General features: G+C 44.8%; 1 protein-coding gene across 1 annotated transcript in view; it reads right to left on the bottom strand.

Moving 5' to 3' along the window:
• LOC141133848 (NACHT, LRR and PYD domains-containing protein 3-like) overlaps positions 1-25,507 on the bottom strand; it is a 272,614-nt gene that overhangs the window by 58,794 nt on the left and 188,313 nt on the right. Inside the window, exons 6-7 of the mRNA XM_073623428.1 lie at positions 23,146-23,289; positions 8,296-8,466 (exon numbers count right to left, since the gene is read on the bottom strand). Coding sequence (XP_073479529.1) covers positions 8,296-8,466; positions 23,146-23,289 — 315 coding nt within the window. The remainder of the gene's footprint in view (positions 1-8,295; positions 8,467-23,145; positions 23,290-25,507) is intronic.

The raw sequence follows: 25,507 nt of genomic DNA, 5'->3' as shown, positions 1-25,507 counted from the left end.
GTAATGTTTGGGGAACCAGCTAGATCGCAGGACACAGGCTTTTCACTCAAAAGGAGATTTATTGAACTTAAATAGCTTTACAGCAGCAAAAACAAAAGAAAAAGGTTTCAGTCTCACCAACTTGCAAAGTCCAGAACTGCTATTGCAGTTAAACAGTCCTTAGTTTCTGTTGCAGGTAGATTCCCCTAGCAGGAGGCTTCCAGGCAGGACACTGCTATTCAATGTTGCTGCACATCAAAACACCATCCACCATCCACATTATCCTCTACACTCCTCCACACCCTCTCTAACTTCCTGTCTTGTTTTGAAACCCACTTCCTCTTACAGGTGAGTTAACCCTTTTTTTGTTCCCTTAAAGGGACCACAGTCCAAACAGAGGGGAAACATAGCGTCCTTCCAGGACCCAGCCATGGCGTCCTGTACATATCCCCCCTGTGCCCCAACGCCATGGAGGTGGAGGCAACAGTGAAGCTCAAACAATGGACTTGAGAGAGTGCATCTGCATTTTGATGCAGTCTCCCGGGCCTATGCTCTACTACAAATTTAAATTCCTGGAGTGCCAGGAACCACCGAGTAACCCTGGCAATATTCCCTTTACCCTGTCTCAACCATGTTAAAGGGGCATGGTCAGAAATCAGCCTAAACTTCCTCCCCAAAAGGTAATATCTGAGGGACTCCAGAGCCCACTTAATGGCCAGACACTCTCGTTCAGTTATAGCGTAGTTTTTCTCCGCTGGTGTTAACATCCTACTGAGGAAGACTACCGGGTGCTCCTCTCCATGAACAACCTGTGACAACACCGCTCCCAATCCTACATCGGAAGCATCAGTTTTGGACAACAAACTCTTTTGAAAAATTGGGTGCAACCAGGACAGGGTGTTGGCACAGTGCGGACTTGAGCTCCAAAAAGGCCTTCTCAGCGTCTGCATTCCACTCCACCATGACCGATTTCCGACCCTTAGTCAGATCGGTCAATGGAGCCGCCAACGTGGCAAAGATGGGTACAAACCTCCTGTAGTATCCCACCATGCCCAAGAATGCACGTACCTGCTTTTTTGTGAGGGGACGGGGCCAACTCTGTATAGCCTCTACCTTGCTGACCTGAGGTTTCACCACCCCTCTACCCACGATATAGCCCAGGTATTTCACCGCCTACCTGCTTTTTTGTGAGGGGACGGGGCCAACTCTGTATAGCCTCTACCTTGCTGACCTGAGGTTTCACCACCCCTCTACCCACGATATAGCCCAGGTATTTCACCACCTTCATTCCCAAAGTACATTTTCAGGGTTTATTGTAAACCCCTCCTTCCAAAGAGAGTCCAGCACTGCCTGGACTTTGGGAAAGTGTGATTCCCAGTCTCTGCTAAAAATGACTATGTCGTCCAAGTACACCGAGGCATACTTCCAGTGAGGTCGTAAAATCCTATCCATTGCTCGCTGGAATGTGGCTGGAACAGTTTGCAATCCAAAAGGCATCCTTTTGTACTGAAAACTCCCCTCTGGGGCAGAAAGAGCAGTTTTCTCCCTAGCAGCCTTAGTCAACGGGATTTGCCAATATCCCTTGGTAAGGTCTAATGTAGTGATAAACCTGGCTGGACCTAGTCTCTCAATAAGCTCATCTACCCGGGGCATGGGGTAGGCATCAAACCGTGAAACTTCATTAAGTTTCCGGAAATCATTGCAGAATCGCAGAGTCCCGTTGGGCTTCGGTACCAACACAATCGGGCTCGACCACTCACTCTGCGATTCTTCAATAATCTCCAGGTCTAACATCTTCTTCACTTCCTCTGAAACAGCCTTCCTTTGGGCCTCTGGGATGCAGTAGGGCCGGACAAAAACTTTGACTAATGGTTCCGTGATGATATCATGCTCTACGGTACTCGTGAGCCCTGGCAAGTCTGAAAATGTTTCTTTATTTCTCTGCAAGAACTCCTTTGCCTGCTGACTTTGGGTTTTAGACAGGGTATTGGCTACTTGGACACTCTCCACCCCAACCCGAGGCTCCAATCTTGCACTAGCCAGGGAGGTCACTGGTTCCCTCTCTATCCAGGGCTTTAACAAATTTACATGATATATTTGATAGGGTTTCCTCTTACCCGGTTGGTGGACTTTATAATTCACCTCTCCCACTTTTTCTACAACTTCAAAGGGGCCTTGCCACCTGGCTAAGAATTTACTTTCCATAGTGGGAATCAACACCGCTACTCGATCCCCCACTTGGAAGTTCCTTATTTTAGCAGCCCTATTATAGACTCGTTGTTGAGCCTCCTGGGCTTTTTGTAAATGTTCCTTGACTAGTGGCAACACAGTTCGGATCCTCTCCTGCATTTGGGAAACATATTCAAGAACACTCTTATGCTGACTAGGTTCACTTTCCCATTCCTCTTTAACAAAATCCAGTAATCCGCGAGGTCTCCGCCCATATACCAACTCAAAGGGTGAAAACCCAGTGGAGGCCTGGGGCACTTCCCGGATAGCAAACAGGAGAGCTGGTAACAGGCAGTCCCAGTCTTTCCCATCCCTTTGTACAACTCTCTTGAGCATAGATTTAAGGGTCTTATTAAAGCGTTCTACTATTCCATCCGTTTGGGGATGGTAGACCGATGTGCGCAGCTGTTTAATCCGGAAGAGCGTGCACACATCGGCCATAACCCTCGACATAAACGGGGTGCCCTGGTCCGTTAGTATTTCCTTGGGAAAACCAGTCAATGTAAACAACTGGAATAATTCCCGGGCCATAGCCTTAGAGGAGATATTCCGCAGGGGTAGCGCCTCAGGATATCGGGTGGCATAGTCGAGAATCACCAGTATGTAGGAGTGACCTCGAGCCGACTTTACCAAGGGACCCACTATATCCATGGCTATCCTTTCAAATGGGACCTCAATTATTGGCAGAGGGACCAAAGGATTCCAGAAGTGGGTCACCGGAGCAGTCAACTGACAGGTGGGACAAGAGGTACAGTATCTCCTTACCTCTGCTTTCAGACTTGGCCAGTAAAACCGGTTGGTGATCCGTGCCTCCGTCTTTTCAACTCCCAGGTGTCCCCCTAAAACATCATCATGGGCCAGGTCCAGGACCTTGCGTTTATACTGTTGTGGTACCAATAATTGCTCTACCACATTTTCTCTCACTTTGGTAACCCGATAAAGCAATTCATTACATATTGCAAAGTGTAGCCACCGCTCATTCGCACCTGGCTCTTGGGGAACCCCATTTATTACTACAACCTGTTCCCGTGCATGGGCCAAAGTGGGGTCCTGCATCTGGGCAGTACCAAATGCCCCCTGCGGAACACCCAAAACCGGTAGGGCAGGGGTAACGGCCACTTCCTCATCCTCTTCCCCAAGCATTACCTGAAGTGGGGAAGGTTCCCCCCCTCTTCAGTGTTCAGGTAGGTCTGTGAACCACACATTTTGACACCCTTAATAATATCAGCACTACTTTCATCACCATTAACCAAATCATTAGCATTTTCAAGAACATTCAGCATTTCAGGGTTATTTCTCTCAACAGTAGGAACAGAGGGACTAGTTTCTCCCCAGTCTCTGGACCATCCAGGTAGTTCTCCTTGTCCCCACAGTTTTGCAAATAATGGACAGTCTCGTCCTATGATAACATCATGTACTAAGTTCTTTACCACCCCCACCTCTTGAGTACCAGTGCCACATGCTGTGGAGATGGACACCGAGATGAGAGGGTACTCTCTAGTGTCCCCGTGAATGCACACCACCCGTAAAGTTTTTCTTACCAGACCGATCCTCCCAATTACTCTAGGATGGACCAGGGTTACCATGCTTCCGGAGTCCAGGAAAGCTCGGGCAGGGAGGTGGTTCACTTGGACTTCACACTCAAATTTCTCTTCTCCAAGATCAATATGTGTTGTGCATGCTTTCTGGACATAAAAAGGCCCCCCCCATGGGCTCCTCTTGCAGTGGGCAGTGGGCCCGGGTATGGCCTCAGGAATGACATCGCCAACATTGTACATCCCCTCCTCTCCGAACAGGAACAGATCACTGAGAAGGTATCGGGAGTGACTCTTGACCTTCCGGGGTGTTGGTTCCAGGGCTCCAGGGAATGTCCTTTCGAAGGGCAGCAGTCGAACGAATAGGCCGTGGCAGACTGGGTCCTTGGCGCTTAGAAGGGCCAAGCAGATTCTCCACCACTGTGTATCATTCCACCATCTCGACAAGGAGGTTCACTGTTTTGGGGTCTCCATGGCTGACCCACCGTTGAAGGTCGTCTGGCAGTGACCTTAAGTATCGGTCCAGCACGACCCGCTCCACGATTTGGAGGCCAGACAACATTTCAGGCTGCAGCCATTTTTTTACCAGTTGCACCAGGTCATGCATTTGAGACCGTGGTGGACGATCTGGATGATACTTCCATTGGTGCACTCGTTGGGCCCGAACAGCTGTAGTTACCCCCAAACGAGCCAATATTTCTGCCTTTAATGTTTGATAGTCTTTAGCGTGATCTGGTGGCAGGTCGAAGTAGGCTTTTTGAGGATCTCCGGTTAGGAAGGAGCAATTAGGCCGGCCCACTGGTCCTGGGGCCACCCTTCCCTCTCTGCCATCCTCTCAAATGTAGCAAGAAATGCCTCTACATCATCACTCAGGGACAACTTCTGCAAAAAATGGCTTGCCCTCACGGTCACCTGGTTGCCAGGGGCAACAGCCGCTTGCTCACGGCCCTGAGACAGCTGCTGCACTACTTCTTTTAAGGCAGTCACCTGAGCCTGCATAACCTCTTGCTGGGTCGCTTGCTGGGCTGCCAACTGGGCCACCAACAGGCGAGTGTTTTCTTGCTGTGCCTCCAGCTGGGTTGTTAAGCACTGATTAGCTTCCTCATGGCGAGTCTGCGCTTGTATATTAGCCAAGGCCAGCTGTTTAATTAGCTCCTCCATTGCTTCAGCTTTCAGGGTTTGTGCGGCTTTAACCCAGGACATAAATCCACTGTACTGTCCCTTTAAATGTCAGTTTTAAGTCCAATACACAAACAGAAAAAAAAAAAACAGCAAGAAAAATGCCTGTTACTCTGTCGTGCCCGCATTCTCCACCACTTGTAATGTTTGGGGAACCAGCTAGATCGCAGGACACAGGCTTTTCACTCAAAAGGAGATTTATTGAACTTAAATAGCTTTACAGCAGCAAAAACAAAAGAAAAAGGTTTCAGTCTCACCGACTTGCAAAGTCTAGAACTGCTATTGCAGTTAAACAGTCCTTAGTTTCTGTTGCAGGTAGATTCCCCTAGCAGGAGGCTTCCAGGCAGGCCACTGCTATTCACTGTTGCTGCACACCAAAACACCATCCACCATCCACATTCTCCTCTACACTCCTCCACACCCTCTCTAACTTCCTGTCTTGTTTTTAAACCCACTTCCTCTTACAGGTGAGTTAACCCTTTTTTGTTCCCTTTAAGGAACCACAGTCCAAACAGAGGGGAAACATAGCGTCCTTCCAGGACCCAGCCATGGCATCCTGTACAATATATATATATCTGCACAGAAACAAGGGATATCATTTACAATTATCATCTTTTATAAAGTAATTACCTTTTGCAGGAGATTTTTGTATTTCTAGATTTATAATCTTTGTAAATGTAGATAAACTTCCTGCTTCCTGGAGGGGGAGGGGAGGTTTCCATAGCTAAGGGGCGGAGACTTCCTCTGACACTGCTGTTGCTATGGTAACCCAATCTACAACCTATTACACGGCTCGTGCTGCTCTGAGCATGTGCAAGATCTGGAGGTGCATGCTGGGTAACCATGGTGTGACAGACCTAGCCGGGAAAGAGACTTTTGGAGGGGACTGTATGCTAGCCTCTTGCCAATCGATCGTGGGCCCTTGCATTTAGGGGAACGGTGCTCTTTGTGAGCTGTATGCCTGGGGACCCTTGAGGTGGTATTACTGTGGATTCGGGTCCTGGTCCCCCAGGACACACAGACTCTGGGGACCCTGGATTTGCCATATTGGAATAGTGGCTGATTCATAATGCTGGGACAGATACTGTTAGGAGATGCTGATGTAAATTCAAACACCTGTCTGTCTATTGTCTGCTAAAATGTGTATTGTAACTAAGTCTACTATGGGATCTAAGAGTCATTAGATCCCCATTGTTATTTGTGTTAATTAACTCTGCTATTGTGTGAAGAAGAGTCTATGTTGATTGTGCTAATGTTGTAATATTGCTGTAATATTGGATTTTCTGAACTACAAGACGGCCAGTCTGGCCTAAAGGTCATGTCTGAGTCATCTAGGCTGTCTAAAGGGATTAGTTAATTAGCTCATGTTAATTAGGTTAATTAGGTTACAGGTGTATTGTTAGAGTAATATGAGCCGGAGGTATGCACCTCCACTTTTAGTGTATAAAAGCCTGTATTTTCCAATAAAAGAGATTCCTGTTTGAACTTACATACAGCCTGCCTGGTGTTTGTTCTGAGCTATCACAACTGGGTTAGAACGGCACATAGCTGAAGTTCTAATCCTGGAGCATTGGATGACCGAACCATCAGACGTTGCAATCTGATTCAATAGCTGCAGAGGAGTGTCGGGAGAGTGGAACCGAGCGAGCAAAGGGAGCCACAGGGAAGTCCCATCATGTCCCGTGCGTCAGTGGGGGCGGGGTCACCGGGTGGCCCCGCCCCTCGTTATTTAAGAACCGTCAGACGAGGAGACACCGTCACACAGCGGGAGCCTCCCTCCATGCCAGCATGGGTGCGGAGCGGCCCGGAGAAGAAAATGAAGAGAAGAAAAGAAGGAAGAAGAGCAGAAGAAGAAGATAAAGAGAAGAGCGGGAGCCTCCCCCCATGCAATGGGTGCGGAACGGCCCGAGGAGAAAAAGATAGAAGACGCCGCGGAGGAGATGCTGGACGAGAACGCCGGAGGAAGAACCAGAAGAGCCAGAAGAACCAGAATAACCAGAAGATGAAGGAAGAAAGAAGAAAGAAGAAGCATTTAAATAAAGGAATTGTCAAAAACTGTCTCTTGTCATTTTTAACATTTTTGACAGTTTTTTAGTGAAATGGTAGGGGTAAGTACCCCCTTACCATTTCACACAGGGGGGGCCGGGATCTGAGGGGTCCCCTTGTTAAAGGGGGCTTCCAGATTCCGATAAGCCCCCCGCCCGCAGACCCCCACAACCACCGGCCAGGGTTGTGGGGATGAGGCCCTTGTCCTCATCAACATGGGGACAAGGTGTTTTGGGAGGCTACCCCAAAGCACCCTCCCAATGTTGAGGGCATGTGGCCTGGTACGGTTCAGGAGGGGGAGGCGCACTCTCGTCCCCCCCTCTTTTCCTGCGGCCTGCCAGGTTGCGTGCTTGGATAAGGGTCTGGTATGGATTTTTGGGGGGACCCCACGCCGTTTTTTTATTTTTTTGGCGCGGGGTTCCCCTTAAAATCCATACCAGACCTGAAGGGTCTGGAATGGAATTTAGGGGGAACCCCACGTCATTTTTTTTTTAAATTTTGGCCGGGGTTCCCCTTAATATCCATATCAGACCTGAAGGGCCTGGTATGGAATTTAGGAAGACTCCCACGTCTTTTTTTTTTTTTAATTTTGGTTCGGGGTTCCCCTTCGGGGAATTCCCATGCCGTTTTTATCAATGAACTTCTATGTGTATTGTCGGCAATGCAATAGCCGCGGGTAGTTTTAAATGAGTTTTTTCCTTCAAAATGTCATTTTGCTGTCAGACTGTTCTAAACACAGGAAACATGCACCCCTTTACAGGCATACTATAGACACCCCCCAGCTACTTAATTTAAAGGGATATTACACTTTTATTGTTTGACTTTAAGCATTATTAAAATCACTGCTCCTGAAAAAACGGCCGTTTTTAAAATTTTTTTTTGCATTGATCCATGTCCCCTGGGGCAGGACCCAGGTCCCCAAACACTTTTTATGACAATAACTTGCATATTAACCTTTAAAATTAGCACTTTTGATTTCTCCCATAGACTTTTAAAGGGTGTTCCGCGGCATTCGAATTTGCCGCGAACACCCCAAATTGTTTGCTGTTCGGCGAACTTGCGAACAGCCAATGTTCGAGTCGAACATGAGTTCGACTCGAACTCGAAGCTCATCCCTAATCTCTGATAGTCAGTGAAGGGGGGAGGGGATGAAAGCCAATAACAGCGAGTGACCTGAAGGACTATGATGGGAACTCCCAGTGTAACTGGCCAATCAGAAGTCTGTCTTTGTATAACTTTCATCTAGGTGACATGTCTGGATCCCTCACATAGAAGATTTATACCAGAATCCTGCAGAATATTATATCATTTATAGGATAATTCTCACCTCAGCCACTGCAGAGTACAGCCAGGATGTCTGAGCCCCTCACATAGAAGTTTTATTCCAGAGTCTTCCAGATTATTCCTTGATAATTCCAGTCTGGTGAGGGATCGATTATTGATAAGAATGAATCTGAGATCATCACAGCTGGAGGAAGTCACACCACAATCATAGAACCTGCAGAGACAAATCCAGACACATGATATTATATTATAAGATGAATATGAGGAATTATTCCCATTTAGTGAATAGTAACATAACATCACTAGAGCGGAATATACAGGATATACAGAATGTTATACAGAGGAAAGATCTTGTTATTAGGGAAGCTGATAAAGGTGAAGCTGTTGTAGTACTTATGTCTACACAGTATAAAGAGGGGGCACTGTGACAGCTCAGTCACCCCCTTATGTACCCGGTTATTAAGCAGGACCTCACACAGTGTCTCATATAGGGGCTTCTGAAATTGATAGATAAAGGAAAGGATCTGGGGGTTTATGAAATAAAACAGCAGAATTTCTGATGGTGGATACCCCAGTGACCCCAATATTCCATCACCTTCCTAAAGTCCACCAATCAGGAGTTCCCATTGAAGGTCACCGGTAGGGATGAGCTTCGAGTTCGAGTCGAACTCATGTTCGACTCGAACATTGGCTGTTCGCAAGTTCACCGAACAGCGAACAATTTGGGGTGTTCGCGGCAAATTCGAATGCCGCGGAACACCCTTTAAAAGTCTATGGGAGAAATCAAAAGTGCTAATTTTAAAGGCTTATATGCAAGTTATTGTCATAAAAAGTGTTTGGGGACCCGGGTCCTGCCCCAGGGGACATGGATCAATGCAAAAAAAAGTTTTAAAAACGGACGTTTTTTCAGGAGCAGTGATTTTATTAATGCTTAAAGTCAAACAATAAAAGTGTAATATCCCTTTAAATTTCGTACCTGGGGGGTGTCTATAGTATGCCTGTAAAGGGGCGCATGTTTCCTGTGTTTAGAACAGTCTGACAGCAAAATGACATTTGGAAGGAAAAAACTCATTTAAAACTACCCGCGGCTATTGCATTGCCGACAATACACATAGAAGTTCATTGATAAAAACGGCATGGGAATTCCCCACAGGGCAACCCCGAACCAAAATAAAAAAAAAAAAAAATGATGTGGGGGTCCCCCTAAATTCCATACCAGACCCTTCAGGTCTGGTATGGATTTTAAGGGGAACCCCGCGCCAAAAAAAAAAAAAAAAAACAGCGTGGGGTCCCCCTAAAAATCCATACCAGACCCTTATCCGAGCACGCAACCTGGCAGGCCGCAGGAAAAGAGGGGGGGACGAGAGTGCGGCCCCCCCCCCCCTCCTGAACCGTACCAGGCCACATGCCCTCAACATTGGGAGGGTGCTTTGGGGTAGCCCCCCAAAACACCTTGTCCCCATGTTGATGAGGACAAGGGCCTCATCCTCACAACCGTGGCCGGTGGTTGTGGGGGTCTGCGGGCGGGGGGCTTATCGGAATCTGGAAGCCCCCTTTAACAAGGGGACCCCCAGATCCCGGCCCCCCCCCTGTGTGAAATGGTAAGGGGGTACTTACCCCTACCATTTCACTAAAAAACTGTCAAAAATGTTAAAAATGACAAGAGACAGTTTTTGACAATTCCTTTATTTAAATGCTTCTTCTTTCTTCCTTCATCTTCTTCTTCTGGTTCTTCTGGCTCTTCTGGTTCTTCCTCCGGCGTTCTCGTCCAGCATCTTCTCCGCGGCGTCTTCTATCTTCTTCTCCTCGGGCCGCTCCGCACCCATGGCATGAGGGGAGGCTCCCGCTCTTCTCTTCATCTTCTTCTCTTCTTCATCTTCTTCTTCATCTTCTTCTTCATCTTCTTCTTCATCTTCTCTTCTTCATGTCTTCTCCGGGCCGCTCCGCAGCCATGCTGTGGCATGGAGGGAGGCTCCCGCTGTGTGACGGCGTCTCTTCGTCTGACGGTTCTTAAATAACGGGGGGCGGGGCCACCCGGTGACCCCGCCCCCCTCTGACGCACGGTGACATGACGGGACTTCCCTGTGGCATTCCCCGTGACGTCACATGGCTGCGGAGCGGCCCGGAGAAGACATGAAGAAGAGAAGAAGAAGAAGAAGATGAAGAAGAAGATGAAGAAGAAGATGAAGAAGAAGATGAAGAAGAGAAGAAGATGAAGAGAAGAGCGGGAGCCTCCCCTCATGCCATGGGTGCGGAGCGGCCCGAGGAGAAGAAGATAGAAGACGCCGTGGAGAAGATGCTGGACGAGAACGCCGGAGGAAGAACCAGAAGAGCCAGAAGAACCAGAAGAAGAAGAAGATGAAGGAAGAAAGAAGAAGCATTTAAATAAAGGAATTGTCAAAAACTGTCTCTTGTCATTTTTAACATTTTTGACAGTTTTTTAGTGAAATGGTAGGGGTAAGAAGAAAAAAAAAAAAAAAAGTAAAAAAAAAAAAAATACACAAAAAAAATATAAAATAAAAAAACCAAAAATAGTTGTCGTTTTTATTGTTCTCTCTCTCTCTATTTTCTCTCTTTGTTCTTCTCTTTTTTACTGTATTCTATTCTGCAATGTTTTATTGTTATGTTTTATCATGTTTGCTTTTCAGGTATGTAATTTTTTTATAGTTTAATGTGTTTTAACCATTTTTTTGTTTTCAGGTACGCCATTCAGCTGCAGCGTGGATTTATTTATCTTGACAGCAACAGCGTTTGCTCCCACGATACATAAAGCCGTGACTCCAGCGCTGTCGGAGGTGATTTCACCACCACAGTTACATACTTCAGCATATATGCCGAAGCGTGGGGGCAGCAGTGGGTGGAGGAGCGATTTGCTCCTGCCTTTTGTGGGAGGATGCCCCCATGCTTCGGCATATATATATTTTAGGTAGGCACAGGTTGCGTTAAATGTTTTATTTTTTACTATGTTTTTTTTTTTGTATTTGCTTTGCAGGTATGGTAAGTATTACTGTTATACTGTAATGTTACTTTGTTTTTTGTTAACCATCATTTGCTTAGCAGGTACGCCATTCAGTTGCAGCGCGGATTTATTTATCTTGACAGCAACAGCGTTTGCTCCCACGATACATAAAGCCGTGACTCCAGCGCTGTCGGAGGTGATTTCACCACCACAGTTACATACTTCAGCATATATGCCGAAGCGTGGGGGCAGTGGGTGGAGGAGCAATTTGCTCCTGCCTTTTGCGGGAGGATGCCCCCATGCTTCGGCATATATAAATGGTGCATGTATGCCCATCATTAGAAGTGGGTGGATGAAGGGAGGTATTCTAATGGTGGGCATACCCACCGATCAATATCTTTTTTTCGTTCAGCCCACAGGCTGCATGAAAAAAAAGTTTACAATATATGCCCAACAAGGACCAGCAACGTACTGGTATGTTGCTGGACTTTGAGTGGTTATACCAGAATGATGCCTGCAGGTTTAGGTATCATCTTGGTATCATTCTTTTCAGCCAGCGGTCGGCTTTCATGTAAAAGCAATCCTAGCGGCTAATTAGCCTCTAGACTGCTTTTACAAGCAGTGGGAGGGAATGCCCCCCCCCCACCGTCTTCCATGTTTTTCTCTGGCTCTCCTGTACCAACAGGGAACCTGAGAATGCAGCCGGTGATTCAGCCAGCTGACCATAGAGCTGATCAGAGACCAGAATGGCTCCAAACATCTCTATGGCCTAAGAATCCGGAAGCTACGAGCATTTCATGACTTAGATTTCGCCGGATGTAAACAGCGCCATTGGGAAATTGGGAAAGCATTTTATCACACCGATCTTGGTGTGGTCAGATGCTTTGAGGGCAGAGGAGAGATCTAGGGTCTAATAGACCCCAATTTTTTCAAAAAAGAGTACCTGTCACTACCTATTGCTATCATAGGGGATATTTACATTCCCTGAGATAACAATAAAAATGATTAAAAAAAAAAAAAAAAATGAAAGGAACAGTTTAAAAATAAGATAAAAAAGCAAAAAAATAATAAGGAAAAAAAAAAAAAAAAAAAAGCACCCCTGTCCCCCCCTGCTCTCGCACAAAGGCGAACGCAAGCGTCGGTCTGGCGTCAAATGTAAACAGCAATTGCACCATGCATGTGAGGTATCACCGCGAAGGTCAGATCGAGCGCAGTAATTTTAGCAGTAGACCTCCTCTGTAAATCTAAAGTGGTAACCTGTAAAGGCTTTTAAAGACTTTTAAAAATGTATTTAGTTTGTCGCCACTGCACGTTTGTGCGCAATTTTAAAGCATGTCATGTTTGGTATCCATGTACTCGGCCTAAGATCATCTTTTTTATTTCATCAAACATTTGGGCAATATAGTGTGTTTTAGTGCATTAAAATGTTAAAAAGTGTGTTTTTTCCCCAAAAAATGCGTTTGAAAAATCGCTGCGCAAATACTGTGTGAAAAAAAAAAAATGAAACACCCACCATTTTAATCTGTAGGGCATTTGCTTTAAAAAAATATATAATGTTTGGGGGTTCAAAGTAATTTTCTTGCAAAAAAAAATAATTTTTTCATGTAAACAAAAAGTGTCAGAAAGGGCTTTGTCTTCAAGTGGTTAGAAGAGTGGGTGATGTGTGACATAAGCTTCTAAATGTTGTGCATAAAATGCCAGGACAGTTCAAAACCCCCCCAAATGACCCCATTTTGGAAAGTAGACACCCCAAGCTATTTGCTGAGAGGCATGTCGAGTCCATGGAATATTTTATATTGTGACACAAGTTGCGGGAAAAAGACAAATTTTTTTTTTTTTTTGCACAAAGTTGTCACTAAATGATATATTGCTCAAACATGCCATGGGAATATGTGAAATTACACCCCAAAATACATTCTGTTGCTTCTCCTGAATACGGGGATACCCCATGTGTGAGACTTTTTGGGAGCCTAGCCGCGTACGGGACCCCGAAAACCAAGCACCGCCTTCAGGCTTTCTAAGGGCGTAAATTTTTGATTTCACTCTTCACTGCCTATCACAGTTTCGGAGGCCATGGAATGCCCAGATGGCATAAACCCCCCCCCAAATGACCCCATTTTGGAAAATAGACACCCAAAGCTATTTGCTGAGAGGTATAGTGAGTATTTTGCAGACCTCACTTTTTGTCACAAACTTTTGAAAATTGAAAAAAGAAAAAAAAAATATGTTTTTCTTGTCTTTCTTCATTTTCAAAAACAAACGAGAGCTGCAAAATACTCGCCATGCCTCTCAGCAAATAGCTTGGGGTGTCTACTTTCCAAAATGGGGTCATTTTGGGGGGTTTTGTGCTATCTTGGCATTTTATGGCCTTCGAAACTGTGATGGGTAGTGAGGAGTGAAATCAAAAATTAACGCCCTTAGAAATCCTGAAGGCGGTGATTGGATTTCGGGGCCCCGTATGAAGCTAGGCTCCCAAAAAGTTCCACACATGTGGTATCCCCGTACTCAGGAGAAGCAGCAGAATGTATTTTGGGGTGTAATTCCACATATGCCCATGGCATGTTTGAGCAATATATCATTTAGTGACAACTTTGTGCAAAAAAAAAAAAAAAAATTGTCACTTTTCCGCAACTTGTGTCAAAATATAAAATATTCCATGGACTCACCATGCCTCTCAGCAAATAGCTTGGGGTGTCTACTTTCCAAAATGGGGTCATTTGGGGGGGTTTTGTGCCATCTTGGCATTTTATGGCCTTCAAAACTGTGATAGGTAGTGAGGAGTGAAATCAAAAATGTATGCCCTTAGAAATCCTGAAGGCGGTGCTTGGTTTTCGGGGCCCCGTATGCGGCTAGGCTCCCAAAAAGTCCCACACATGTGGTATCCCCGTACTCAGGAGAAGCAGCATAATGTATTTTGGGGTGTAATTCCACATATGCCCATGGCCTGTGTGAGCAATATATCATTTAGTGACAACTTTGTGCAAAAAAAAAAAAAAATTGTCACATTCCCGCAACTTGTGTCAAAAAATAAACTATTCCATGGACTCACCATGCCTCTCAGCAAATAGCTTGGGGTGTCTACTTTCCAAAATGGGGTCATTTGGGGGGGTTTTGTGCCATCTTGGCATTTTATGGCCTTCAAAACTGTGATAGGTAGTGAGGAGTGAAATCAAAAATGTATGCCCTTAGAAATCCTGAAGGCGGTGCTTGGTTTTCGGGGCCCCGTATGCGGCTAGGCTCCCAAAAAGTCCCACACATGTGGTATCCCCGTACTCAGGAGAAGCAGCATAATGTATTTTGGGGTGTAATTCCACATATGCCCATGGCATGTTTGAGCAATATATCATTTAGTGACAACTTTGTGCAAAAAAAAAAAAAAAATTGTCACTTTCCCGCAACTTGTGTCAAAAAATAAAATATTCCATGGACTCAACATGCCTCTCAGCAAATAGCTTGGGGTGTCTACTTTCCAAAATGGGGTCATTTGGGGGGGTTTTGTGCCATCTTGGCATTTTATGGCCTTCAAAACTGTGATAGGTAGTGAGGAGTGAAATCAAAAATTTATGCCCTTAGAAATCCTGAAGGCGGTGCTTGGTTTTCGGGGCCCCGTACGCGGCTAGGCTCCCAAAAAGTCCCACACATGTGGTATCCCCATACTCAGGAGAAGCAGCTAAATGTATTTTGGGGTGCAATTCCACATATGCCCATGGCCTGTGTGAGCAATATATCATTTAGTGACAACTTTGTGCAAAAAAAAAAAAAAATTGTCACATTCCCGCAACTTGTGTCAAAAAATAAACTATTCCATGGACTCAACATGCCTCTCAGCAAATAGCTTGGGGTGTCTACTTTCCAAAATGGGGTCATTTGGGGGGGTTTTGTGCCATCTTGGCATTTTATGGCCTTCAAAACTGTGATAGGTAGTGAGGAGTGAAATCAAAAATTTATGCCCTTTGAAATCCTGAAGGCGGTGCTTGGTTTTCGGGGCCCCGTACGCGGCTAGGCTCCCAAAAAGTCCCACACATGTGGTATCCCCGTACTCAGGAGAAGCAGCTGAATGTATTTTGGGGTGCAATTCCACATATGCCCATGGCTTGTGTGAGCAATATATCATTTAGTGACAACTTTTTGTAATTTTTTTTTTTTTTTATTTATTTATTTTTTTTTTGTCATTATTCAATCACTTGGGACAAAAAAAATAAATATTCAATGAGTTCAACATGCCTCTCAGCAATTTCCTTGGGGTGTCTACTTTCCAAAATGGGGTCATTTGGGGGGGTTTTGTACTGCCCTGCCATTTTAGCACCTCATGAAATGACATAGGCAGTCATAAACTAAAAGCTGTGTAAATTCCAGAAAATGTACCCTAGTTTGTAGACGGTATAACTTTTGCGCAAATCAATAAATATACGCTTATTGACATTTTTTTTACCAAAGACATGTGGCCAAATACATTTTGGCCTAAATGTATGACTAAAATTGAGTTTATTGGATTTTTTTTATAACAAAAAGTAGAAAATATCATTTTTTTTCAAAATTTTCGGTCTTTTTCCGTTTATAGCGCAAAAAATAAAAACAGCAGAGGTGATCAAATACCATCAAAAGAAAGCTCTATTTGTGGGAAGAAAAGGACGCAAATTTCGTTTGGGTACAGCATTGCATGACCGCGCAATTAGCAGTTAAAGCGACGCAGTGCCAAATTGGAAAAAGTGCTCTGGTCAGGAAGGGGGTAAATCCTTCCGGGGCTGAAGTGGTTAAATGTGTTTTTTCCTTCAAAATGTCATTTTGCTGTCAGACTGTTCTAAACACGGGAAACATGCGCCCCTTTACAGGCATACTATAGACACCCCCCAGGTATGAAATTTAAAGGGATATTACACTTTTATTGTTTGACTTTAAGCATTATTAAAATCACTGCTCCTGAAAAAACGGCCGTTTTTAAAACTTTTTTTTGCATTGATTCATGTCCCCTGGGGCAGGACCCAGGTCCCCAAACACTTTTATTGACAATAACTTGCATATTAGCCTTTAAAATTAGCACTTTTGATTATTCATGTTCATGTCCCATAGACTTTAACGGTGTTCGAGTGTTCGAACGAATTTTTTTCCTGTTCGCATGTTCTGGTGCGAACCGAACAGGGGGGTGTTCGGCTCATCCCTAGTCACCGGATTGTGGCAGGAATAGGATCCCTTATAGAGAATGTAGGGGGGAGGGGTGGATATACATTTCCAGCCTTTAGTGCAGAGACTTCTGGGATATATTAGAGATACAAGTACTATATTGGTGGATATTCCACATTTACAATGGGATTCTACATTCACATGGGGGACACATCACATTAAAGCACTTTATTCTTCCATCCCTCATTCTTTAGTGTCTCCAGCAATCAGATATCATCTCCATAGATATAGATCATATACTAGGATGTTACAGGAATTATTACAGAGGATGGAAAGGATGAAGGTTTTTTTACCTTAACCACTTCATCCCCGGAAGGATTTATCCCCTTAATGACCAGAGCACTTTTTACAATTTGGCACTGCACTGCTTTATCTGGTAATTGTGCGGTCATGTAATGCTGTACACAATCAAATTGTGTGTCCTTTTTTTCCCACAAATAGAGCTTTCTTTTGGTGGTATTTTATCACCTCTGGGATTTTTATTTTTTGCAATATAAATGAAAAAAGACCAAAAATTTTGAAAAAAAAAATATTTCTACTTTTTGTTATAAGAAAAATCCAATAAACTCAATTTTAGTCATATATTTAGGCCAAAATGTATTCAGCCACATGTCTTGGGTAAAAAAATGTAATAAGAGTATATTTATTGGTTTGTGCAAAAGTTATGTCTACAAACTATGGTACATTTACTGGAATTTACACAGATTTTACTTTAAACTTTTAGTGTAGACTAGATATTCAGTCAGTGTAGGCAGTGTATTTGATGTGTGTGTGTATAATATATATATATATGTAGCAATAACTCTCGGTGGAGCTGCTGGTTTAAGCGGGCTTGTTATCTTCACTCTCGATACCTCTGTTTCACCGGCACCGGGTCTAGGGTCCCGTTGAGTTTACCTCTGGACGATACAAGCACTAAACACTTGAGTATGTTTTCAATGCTTTAATGAACCAAGTAATCAAGGAAGTAGCAGGAAAGAGGCAGGAGGAAAGCTGCAGAGAAGCTCAAATACCTTACTTTAGGTTTCTTTAGAATGTCCTTTAGGATTAAACACTGTAGTTGAATGCGATCCCCTTATGGGACACAATCTTTGCCCACCTGGATAGGCCTCTCTCACTTGCCTAGCAGCCAGTACGCAGCACAAACAAAAGTCTCTGCCACAGACTTGTTTGGGAGAAAACCCGTACAATCCTCTGCCACAGGATGTATTGGTTTGCGATGAATGTCAGACACAGTACTTGAACCTTTAAGCCATGTGATATTTCAGTTTTCCTTTTTTAATAAACCTGCAAAAATGTCAACAATTCTGTGTTTTTCTATCAATATGGGGTGCTGTGTGTACAATATGGGGTGCTGTGTGTACAATATGAGGGGCTGTGTGTACAATATGGGGTGCTGTGTGTACAATATGGGGGGCTGTGTGTACAATATGGGGTGCTGTGTGTACAATATGGGGTGCTGTGTGTACATTAATGAGGAAAAAAGATGAACTTAAATGATTTTAGCAAATGGCTGCAATATAACAAAGAGTGAAAAATTTAAGGGGGTCTGAATACTTTCCATCCCCACTGTATGTCAAAAGAGGAGGTTAAGCTCAGCAGCTTAGAAGTAGCGGGAGTGTTAAGATTAACGGGGATGTTAAAGTCACCAAGAATGATTGTTGGAATTTCAGAAGAGAGAAAAAATCATTAAAATCACTGCTCCTGAAAAAACGGCCTTTTTAAAAACTTTTTTTTGCATTGATCTATGTCCCCTGGGGCAGGACCCAGGTCCCCAAACACTTTTTATGGGAATAACATGCATATAAGCCTTTAAAATGAGCAGTTTTTATTTTCACATTTGTGTCTCATAGACTTTAATGGTGTTCGCACAAATGTTTTGTCTGTTCACAAGTTCTGGTGCGAACCGAACTGGGGGGGCTCAAGGGTACTAAAATCCACTGTTTCCACCTGAATTCTGGGTTGGCTAATGAATGGGGGAGGAACGGGCGCTGCAGAAGTGGTGGGCTTCCAATCAGGATTAGCAAACGCATCAGGAAGGGCACTATGGGCTCTACAGGCCTGTGTTCAAACTCTTGGTGGCTGCGGGGCACTACTTGTGCTAGCCACCGCACCAGCTTGAACTGCGCTTATGAGACTCCCCACGCCACATCACCAAGTGTTACTGCAGTGCTGGTTTGTCTATGACCAGGATGTACTAGACTGCTAGTGCTTGCCAGTCCACCAGAAGGATGAGTGACACTAGTACGGGCTCTCTGCTCCATACAATAACCATGCGGTTGTTGCACCTCAGCAACAGAAGAACGGGGTCGGGTAGGCCTGACCTTAGCAGGGACCACTACTCTATCATCAGAGCTATCGGTCAGGGTACTCTCTACCAGTTTGTATACTGAGCCTGAATCTGACAGTGAGGTCTCTTCAATGCTGTACCTCTGTTTGGTATTTTTGGCCACTAAATTTATAGGTACAGCTAGTGAGACTCACAGGTAAAAGAGCACCTGGTTGTCGCTACAAATAAAAATGAACCGTTAGTGGTAGCAGGGATCAGGCGTGACTCTGCTAACGCTGCAGTTTTGTGTGCTGTGTTTTGTAAGTGACAGTGATCTATTGATACTGCACTTGGGTGGGCTGGGCTGGGCGGAGGGGCTAAACACAGGTGCTGGCAGGTATCTGGGCTGATGTCGTGCTTTTGTGAACACTATACTATTGGGGAAGCTAATATAGTTGTGATCATATTAAAGATATTGATCCGTTTAGATACTATACTAGTAATGGAGGTATATAGTGTGTGTGTATTAGTGTACCTGGCACTAATCTGACGCTGTCTGGGATTGACGCTGACCCTAACTGACACTAAAACCTAACTGACATCACCCGTGACACTAATACAGTGATCAGAAAAGAGATCTGTACACTATACTAGTGACACTGTGACAGGGAGTGAAAGGGTTACCTCGGGGGGGGCGATCAGGGGGTGATCAAGGGGTTAAATGTGTACCTATGTGTCCTGGTGTCAGTGTAGTGTTGGTGTACTCACAGTAGATGTCTTCTCCTCATTCGCTGCAAACTAAAAGGACTCCACGAGGGGAGATGTCATCACTTCCTCTGCCTGTGTTTACATTACACAGACAGAGGACAGTCTGCCATTCACCAGAACCGATCAGCAGGTCCAGGCCAGAAATTATTGACCTGGGCCTGTAGACTGATCGGTTCTGAAATCAATCCAATCATTGTGGGGACGGCGGGGCGCGTGACCGACGTATAATGATGGTGATTTACACAGGAGAGCCAACCTGCTGCAGTAAAACTGTGGCGGCTGGTCAGGAACCGGTTAATGTATTTTCTGTATTCTCTGTATTAAGGTAAAACATCTTCTTCATGCAGCTCCCCCATCTCCCCAATACTTACCTGAGCCTGATCTCCATCCAGCAATGTGCACAAGAGCAGAGGCTCTCTTGTCTCTCTCCCTCCTTATTGGCTCAGACACAGCAGGGGGAGCCATTGGCAGAGGAAGACTTGGGACTTTTTATGGTAGACAAGGACTCATAAAGGGGATGGGAGTTAGGGATGTTCACCATTTCTTCTAGTGATGGGGAGGGGTAACTTTCCAGGATTTATAACTCCTATCCTGGTTTAATATAAAATTGAGGGCTCTCTGGAAAACAGGACTAAGCAGGCAATGTTTATATAAGACCAGGGGCCCGGTGGTGGTAATGGTGATTCTTCAACACTAAGGCCACTTTCACACTGACGATCCGTTCAGGTCCGCCTGTCAGTTTTTTAGGTGGACCTGAACAGACCGTCCATAGATCTCTATAGAGCGTCGGATGTCAGTGGTGACATGTTCGCTGACGTCCGACCCGCTCCGATCCGAAAAAGTGTAACGGAGGAAAAACCTACTTTTCCATCTGTTTTCGGATCGGATCGGGTGACGACAAACTCTACGGTCCGTCATCATCCGATCCCCCATAGGGGAGAGTGGTGCTTTGACAGGTCCGTCACTGCACAGTGTGCAGAGACAGATCTGTCATTTTCCTGCTCAGCAGGGATCGGCGGAGCGATCCCCCGCTGAGCAGAGCGGCCTCCGTACACGGACATGTCCGTGTGAAGGAGCCCTAAGGGCAGCAGCTTTGAAAGTGGAAGCAAACTCTAAAAAACACAAGCAGGAAAAAAGGCGCCTCTAAGTGCAGAAGATTAGAATATTTAATATCCCCAGTGGGATTAAAAACATTTACAAGATCAGAACGTAAAATAAGCATAACATTGTTGATGGTAAGAGCGATCCAGCATCAGGAGGGTCCGCAGCTTGTTGTAAGACTCCCAGGACTGTGGGTAAGTAGCGGCAGGGACTCCGATGAAGTTGCCAGCAGATGTTGGAAGAACCTGGAGATGCCGGTGGAGGTCACATGATCCGAGTCTAGGGAAAACGAAGATCCCGGAGGTGACGTTGGCGGCCAGGGACAGCAACCAGCGTGGAATGGATGTAGTCATCAAAAAGGAACGCGTTTCGGAACTGCTATTGGTTCCTTTTTCAACCTATGGCTACAGGTATACCCATGCATAATTTCTACTCTCTGGACCAGCTGTGGGTGGGGACAAGGGCAGGAGGAAGTAGGAAATGGTGTATGGCATTCTCACAAGGACATGAATCATCAGAATAATGCTAAATACACTATTAGTGAAAACAATAGCTACTTACCCACAGTCCTGGGAGTCTTACAACAATTTTCATTTTCAGCCAGCAGGTGGAGCTGAAATCTCTTTTCCACATGTTTACCTGCCTGTCCCTCCCGGATCACTGTACAATCCATGTTATTTACAGAGCTCAGTAGCTCAAGCTGTAATTTCCCTTCATAACTGAATGACTCAGAGGAGGGGGGAGGGGGGAGCAGATTTCTGAAACCCACCGGAGGGACCTCACTGGATATTGTGTGAAAATTGAGGATGAATTGATCTGTGGTGTCTGTAGCTACAGAGGTCAGTGAGGTCTCGGTCACACGTGTGTCAGTACCATGTGATTATGTGACATTTATTCAGCATTTCTAAAGCCTGATAACCGCCTTCCATGCCTGCCATGAATATTACAATGGCAGCACACAGTGCTGGTCACACAGGAGCGGTAGCGTTGTGTTGTGTTATAAATGAAGCCGCATGTCGCTGACATGAGACATCCACGCTTGTCAGTCGCCTCCATTTATTTCATGGTGATGTCCAATAATCGCTGGGCATTGGAGGACAGACAGCGGAGGCTCGAGTATCCCAGAATGCACTGGGAAATAATAGAGAAGTAGGACAGAGCAGCTCCGGTCACTTCTGGTTGTACAGAACAGCCGTGTGGTAACTCCAATAGCTTCTGTGTGCCGGCAAAATCACCAACCAGCAGGAAATACTGACAGTGCCAGGCAGGAAATGTGACACTGCACAGCCAAAAACCTCTTATAATTATATATACTAATCAGCTGAACACAGAAGGATTCATCCACAAAATCCAACACCAAATACATAGAAAGAGAACTGTGCAGCACTACAAGTGAGACTCCCTAAACCGAAAAATAGGATTTTTATTTCAAATGTTTAAACAATCAACACGTGTTTCAGCAAAATTATACAGGAATACTACAATATTAGAAAAACAATATAAGTAAGATATCGTCAAAATGCTCAATATTGCAGCATGATGAGTGAGACCACCCAAACTTTAGCAAACTATGTACATGCAAAAAACCTACTTTGTGGTCGGCCACTTATGATTGGTGATGTGCAGTGACACCTCCCTTACAGGATAGATATAAAGATAGCTGTTCAGCGCTAGAATTGAGAGTCCATAAACCTAAAAGTGTTAATGTTTACACATTTTAAACAAACAACCCAAATATACATGATGAAGCCCCGCCTAGGGCGTAACGTGTAAGGTGGAGACGTCATCACGCCTGTCAGATACACTAGGAGAGCCGTTGCTATACTGTTATGAAGGAGAGGAGGGTCGCCAGCCGCTCTGTGCATTCTTACATGGATATATTGTGATTCTATGTGAGGATATATTACATGTTATTATTAATAAACTATTAATGATCCGAGTATCCCAGCTATTGTGACACATACAAATAAATCAGATCTGGTAACAAGTCACCAAGCGGGTATTATCCTCAGACTGGAAAATCTGTCCTCCAGGGGGCAGGAGAGCGATAGTGAGTATGATGACATGGCGGCTGGTTTTCATTTTATAGAATTATCGTAATATATCTGAAATCCACATATCAGAGGAGATCATTTCCTCTACATCACTTCCCCTTTAGGCTCCTCCCACTAGAAGAGCAACCCCTCCCCCGGACATTTCTCCAGCATTCTTCTAGTGTTTTCAGAGCTTCATAAACACAATGAAGACACATCATAAATGTCATAGAAGTGTTACTGAGCATTGCTTCCTTCTACATAATCATCAGACGTGTGAGCGAGTCCTAAGGGGGTCTATTCCATCCTATTTCCTGCTTGTTAGGAATATGGATGGTCATTCCATATGTACATAGCCTGCTCACTGTTCTACTATAAGGGGAACCCCAAATCCCATGGATGAGATTACAAAGAGAAAGATTCCCTCAGAGAGAGGAGAAGACATGAGAAGAGGACAGGTGATGGAAGATTCTACATCAGTGAGGATGGAGGACACCTAGAGATAGAAGGAAACACTGAGAGACGGGAACAATCACAAGACGTCACATTTCCCTATCACTGCAGATCACACATTTCTCTTACCGTAATTCCTGAATTTTACTCTCCGGGTTCATCAGAAAGGAAAGAGTATCAGACTTCCATTTATATCCTGAAGAGGAGGAATCTTCTTCTTCTGCTTTGTCCTCTCCCGGACAATCTTTACTGGAAATAGTACAACGCTCAAATCTAAAAGCCAATAATGAGATAATAATTACCATCAAGAATGTATGACCTCTGACACCAAGAATAACAATGTAACACCCAACATTTCCCTTCCACATGGCTGCCTTCCCTCTGGCTCTACAGTCTCATACTGGACCTGATGAGGACTTCTCATTGGTGGCTATCAGTGGTCTTTGAAGTCACACTCCAGACAAAACATAAAGGAGGCCCCTGATATGTATACGGGGTCTCCGGCCTTCCTACACAGGGGTCTCCATTCAGCTTCTGGAAAATCCTGGAACACCACTTTGGTTCCAGATATAAAATGCAGTCCAGACATTCCCATCTCCGCCCACTTCTGCAGACAATTGGCCCCTCCAGTGTTGGGATGATGATGTCACACCCCTGACATTATTTCCCTCCCCCAGATCTCTGAACACGAAGCTTTCCCTACAAATGTTCTGTGTGATAAATGGTATAATTGGGGGGCAGGGAAAGGGTTAATCCGATGTAAATGATGTGATTGGTAGAAGGTGATATGTGGGAACCACCATTTAGCTCTGGTTCACACAGCACAACATGAAAGTCGCAGCGACTTCCAGCTTGACTTTGCTCTACAACTTCCCGGCGACCAGGTGTGACTTCAAAGTGACTTTACTGAGAATCATTCCTATGTGACTTTGATGATCCGTGTTTATAGCGTGTTTTATCACATGACAAAACATGCGTCTGATAACCGTGATTGGGGCGTCATTAACAATCAGGCTGCATTTACATCTGCATGATTCTGAATGTACATCAACCGCACAGAAATTGTGTGCTTTGCCGCACGTTTCAGAAATGCGCTGCGACCGCGCATCACGCTTGTACTGCAAAAATGGCAAGGCAAGCACAATGCATGTTTCCAAAACGTGTGGCAAAGCATGCGTTTTCCTGCAGGTTGTCGGGCATTCAGAAATGTTCAGACACCAATGAATGATATCACAAGTGCAACGTGTGTTGTCACACATCTTCAAAATGCACAGCAAAGCATGCGTTTTCTTACAGGTTGCCATCAGTTGTAAATACATTACCATTCATTCACATCTGCACATTTCTAACTGCACAGCAACCTGCAAGAAAATCCATGCTTTGCTGTGCGCTTCATAAATGCGCGACAATGTGCGTCGCACTTGCGTTATTATTCATTTGCATCGGCACATTTTTGAATGCATGGCAGACGGCAAGAATACATGCGCTTTGCTGTATATTTCAAAAACGCACAGCAAGGAGCATTGCTTTTGTGTTACCATTCATTTACATCTGTGCATGTGTGGCGTGCGTTGCTGTGCATTTTTTAGACGTATGATAAAGCGCACATTTTCTGTGTGGGTCGCCTCGTATTCAGAAACACACAGATATGAATGTCAGCTAATTGTTAATGACACCCCAATCGCAGTTAGTAGACGCATCTTTTGCTGCCAAGATGCATGACGCTCCATGACTGAGAAGATTCTTGATCTACTTTGGGGTGTTTGTTGCATGTAGGGCAGAACATTCCAGTGAATGGGCTCCCTATACACAATGTGTGCTTACACATGAAAAATACACAAATAATGGAAGTGGGAATGTGCGTTTCCGCTACGCTCAGGTGTGACTGGGATGTGTTGGGAGGAAGATTTTAGGCAGCAAGGATGACCAGGGGGGAGAGGTGAGGGGTAAAGAAGCCTCAGAAGTCGCAGCAAAGTCTTAAAGATTCAAATGTACAACTTTCTGGTGATTTTACATGGAACAAATCTGGAATAAATGGGAATCCCACTTAATATAAATATGCAGAGCTCACCGAATAAATATCGGGGGTGTAATCAGTAATATATTATACCAACATACAAAATATAAAAAGCACAAAGACTTCTACACACCCTAAAGAGAGACTACAAAAAAAGATTTATTGCTTCAAAAAGAGATGTACAACACTTTATTAGCACAATGACCCAATCCCCCTCCCCAATATACTCCAACCCTCCCCAAAAATATTCCTCTTAAAACAAGACACACTATGTAGGGCAAAAATACCCCTCATGAGACCGAGGGTCACAAAAAGTGCAAAAAACCCCACAATAGACAAGCCCACCCCCCCAATGCAAAGCACCCCCTTAATTCCTATATGATGGCTAAAAACCAGCTAAAACTGGATCCCTGCAGCTCGTTCCTATAGCGGAGCCGTGTATGTCTGTGTAGAACACATATGACACATGTCACA

This window comes from Aquarana catesbeiana, linkage group LG03, assembly GCF_042186555.1.
Source record: "Aquarana catesbeiana isolate 2022-GZ linkage group LG03, ASM4218655v1, whole genome shotgun sequence".
In the NCBI taxonomy this organism is placed as follows: domain Eukaryota; kingdom Metazoa; phylum Chordata; class Amphibia; order Anura; family Ranidae; genus Aquarana; species Aquarana catesbeiana.
Note: the sequence above shows the minus strand (reverse complement) of the source record. Positions and strands in the feature narration are given on the sequence as shown.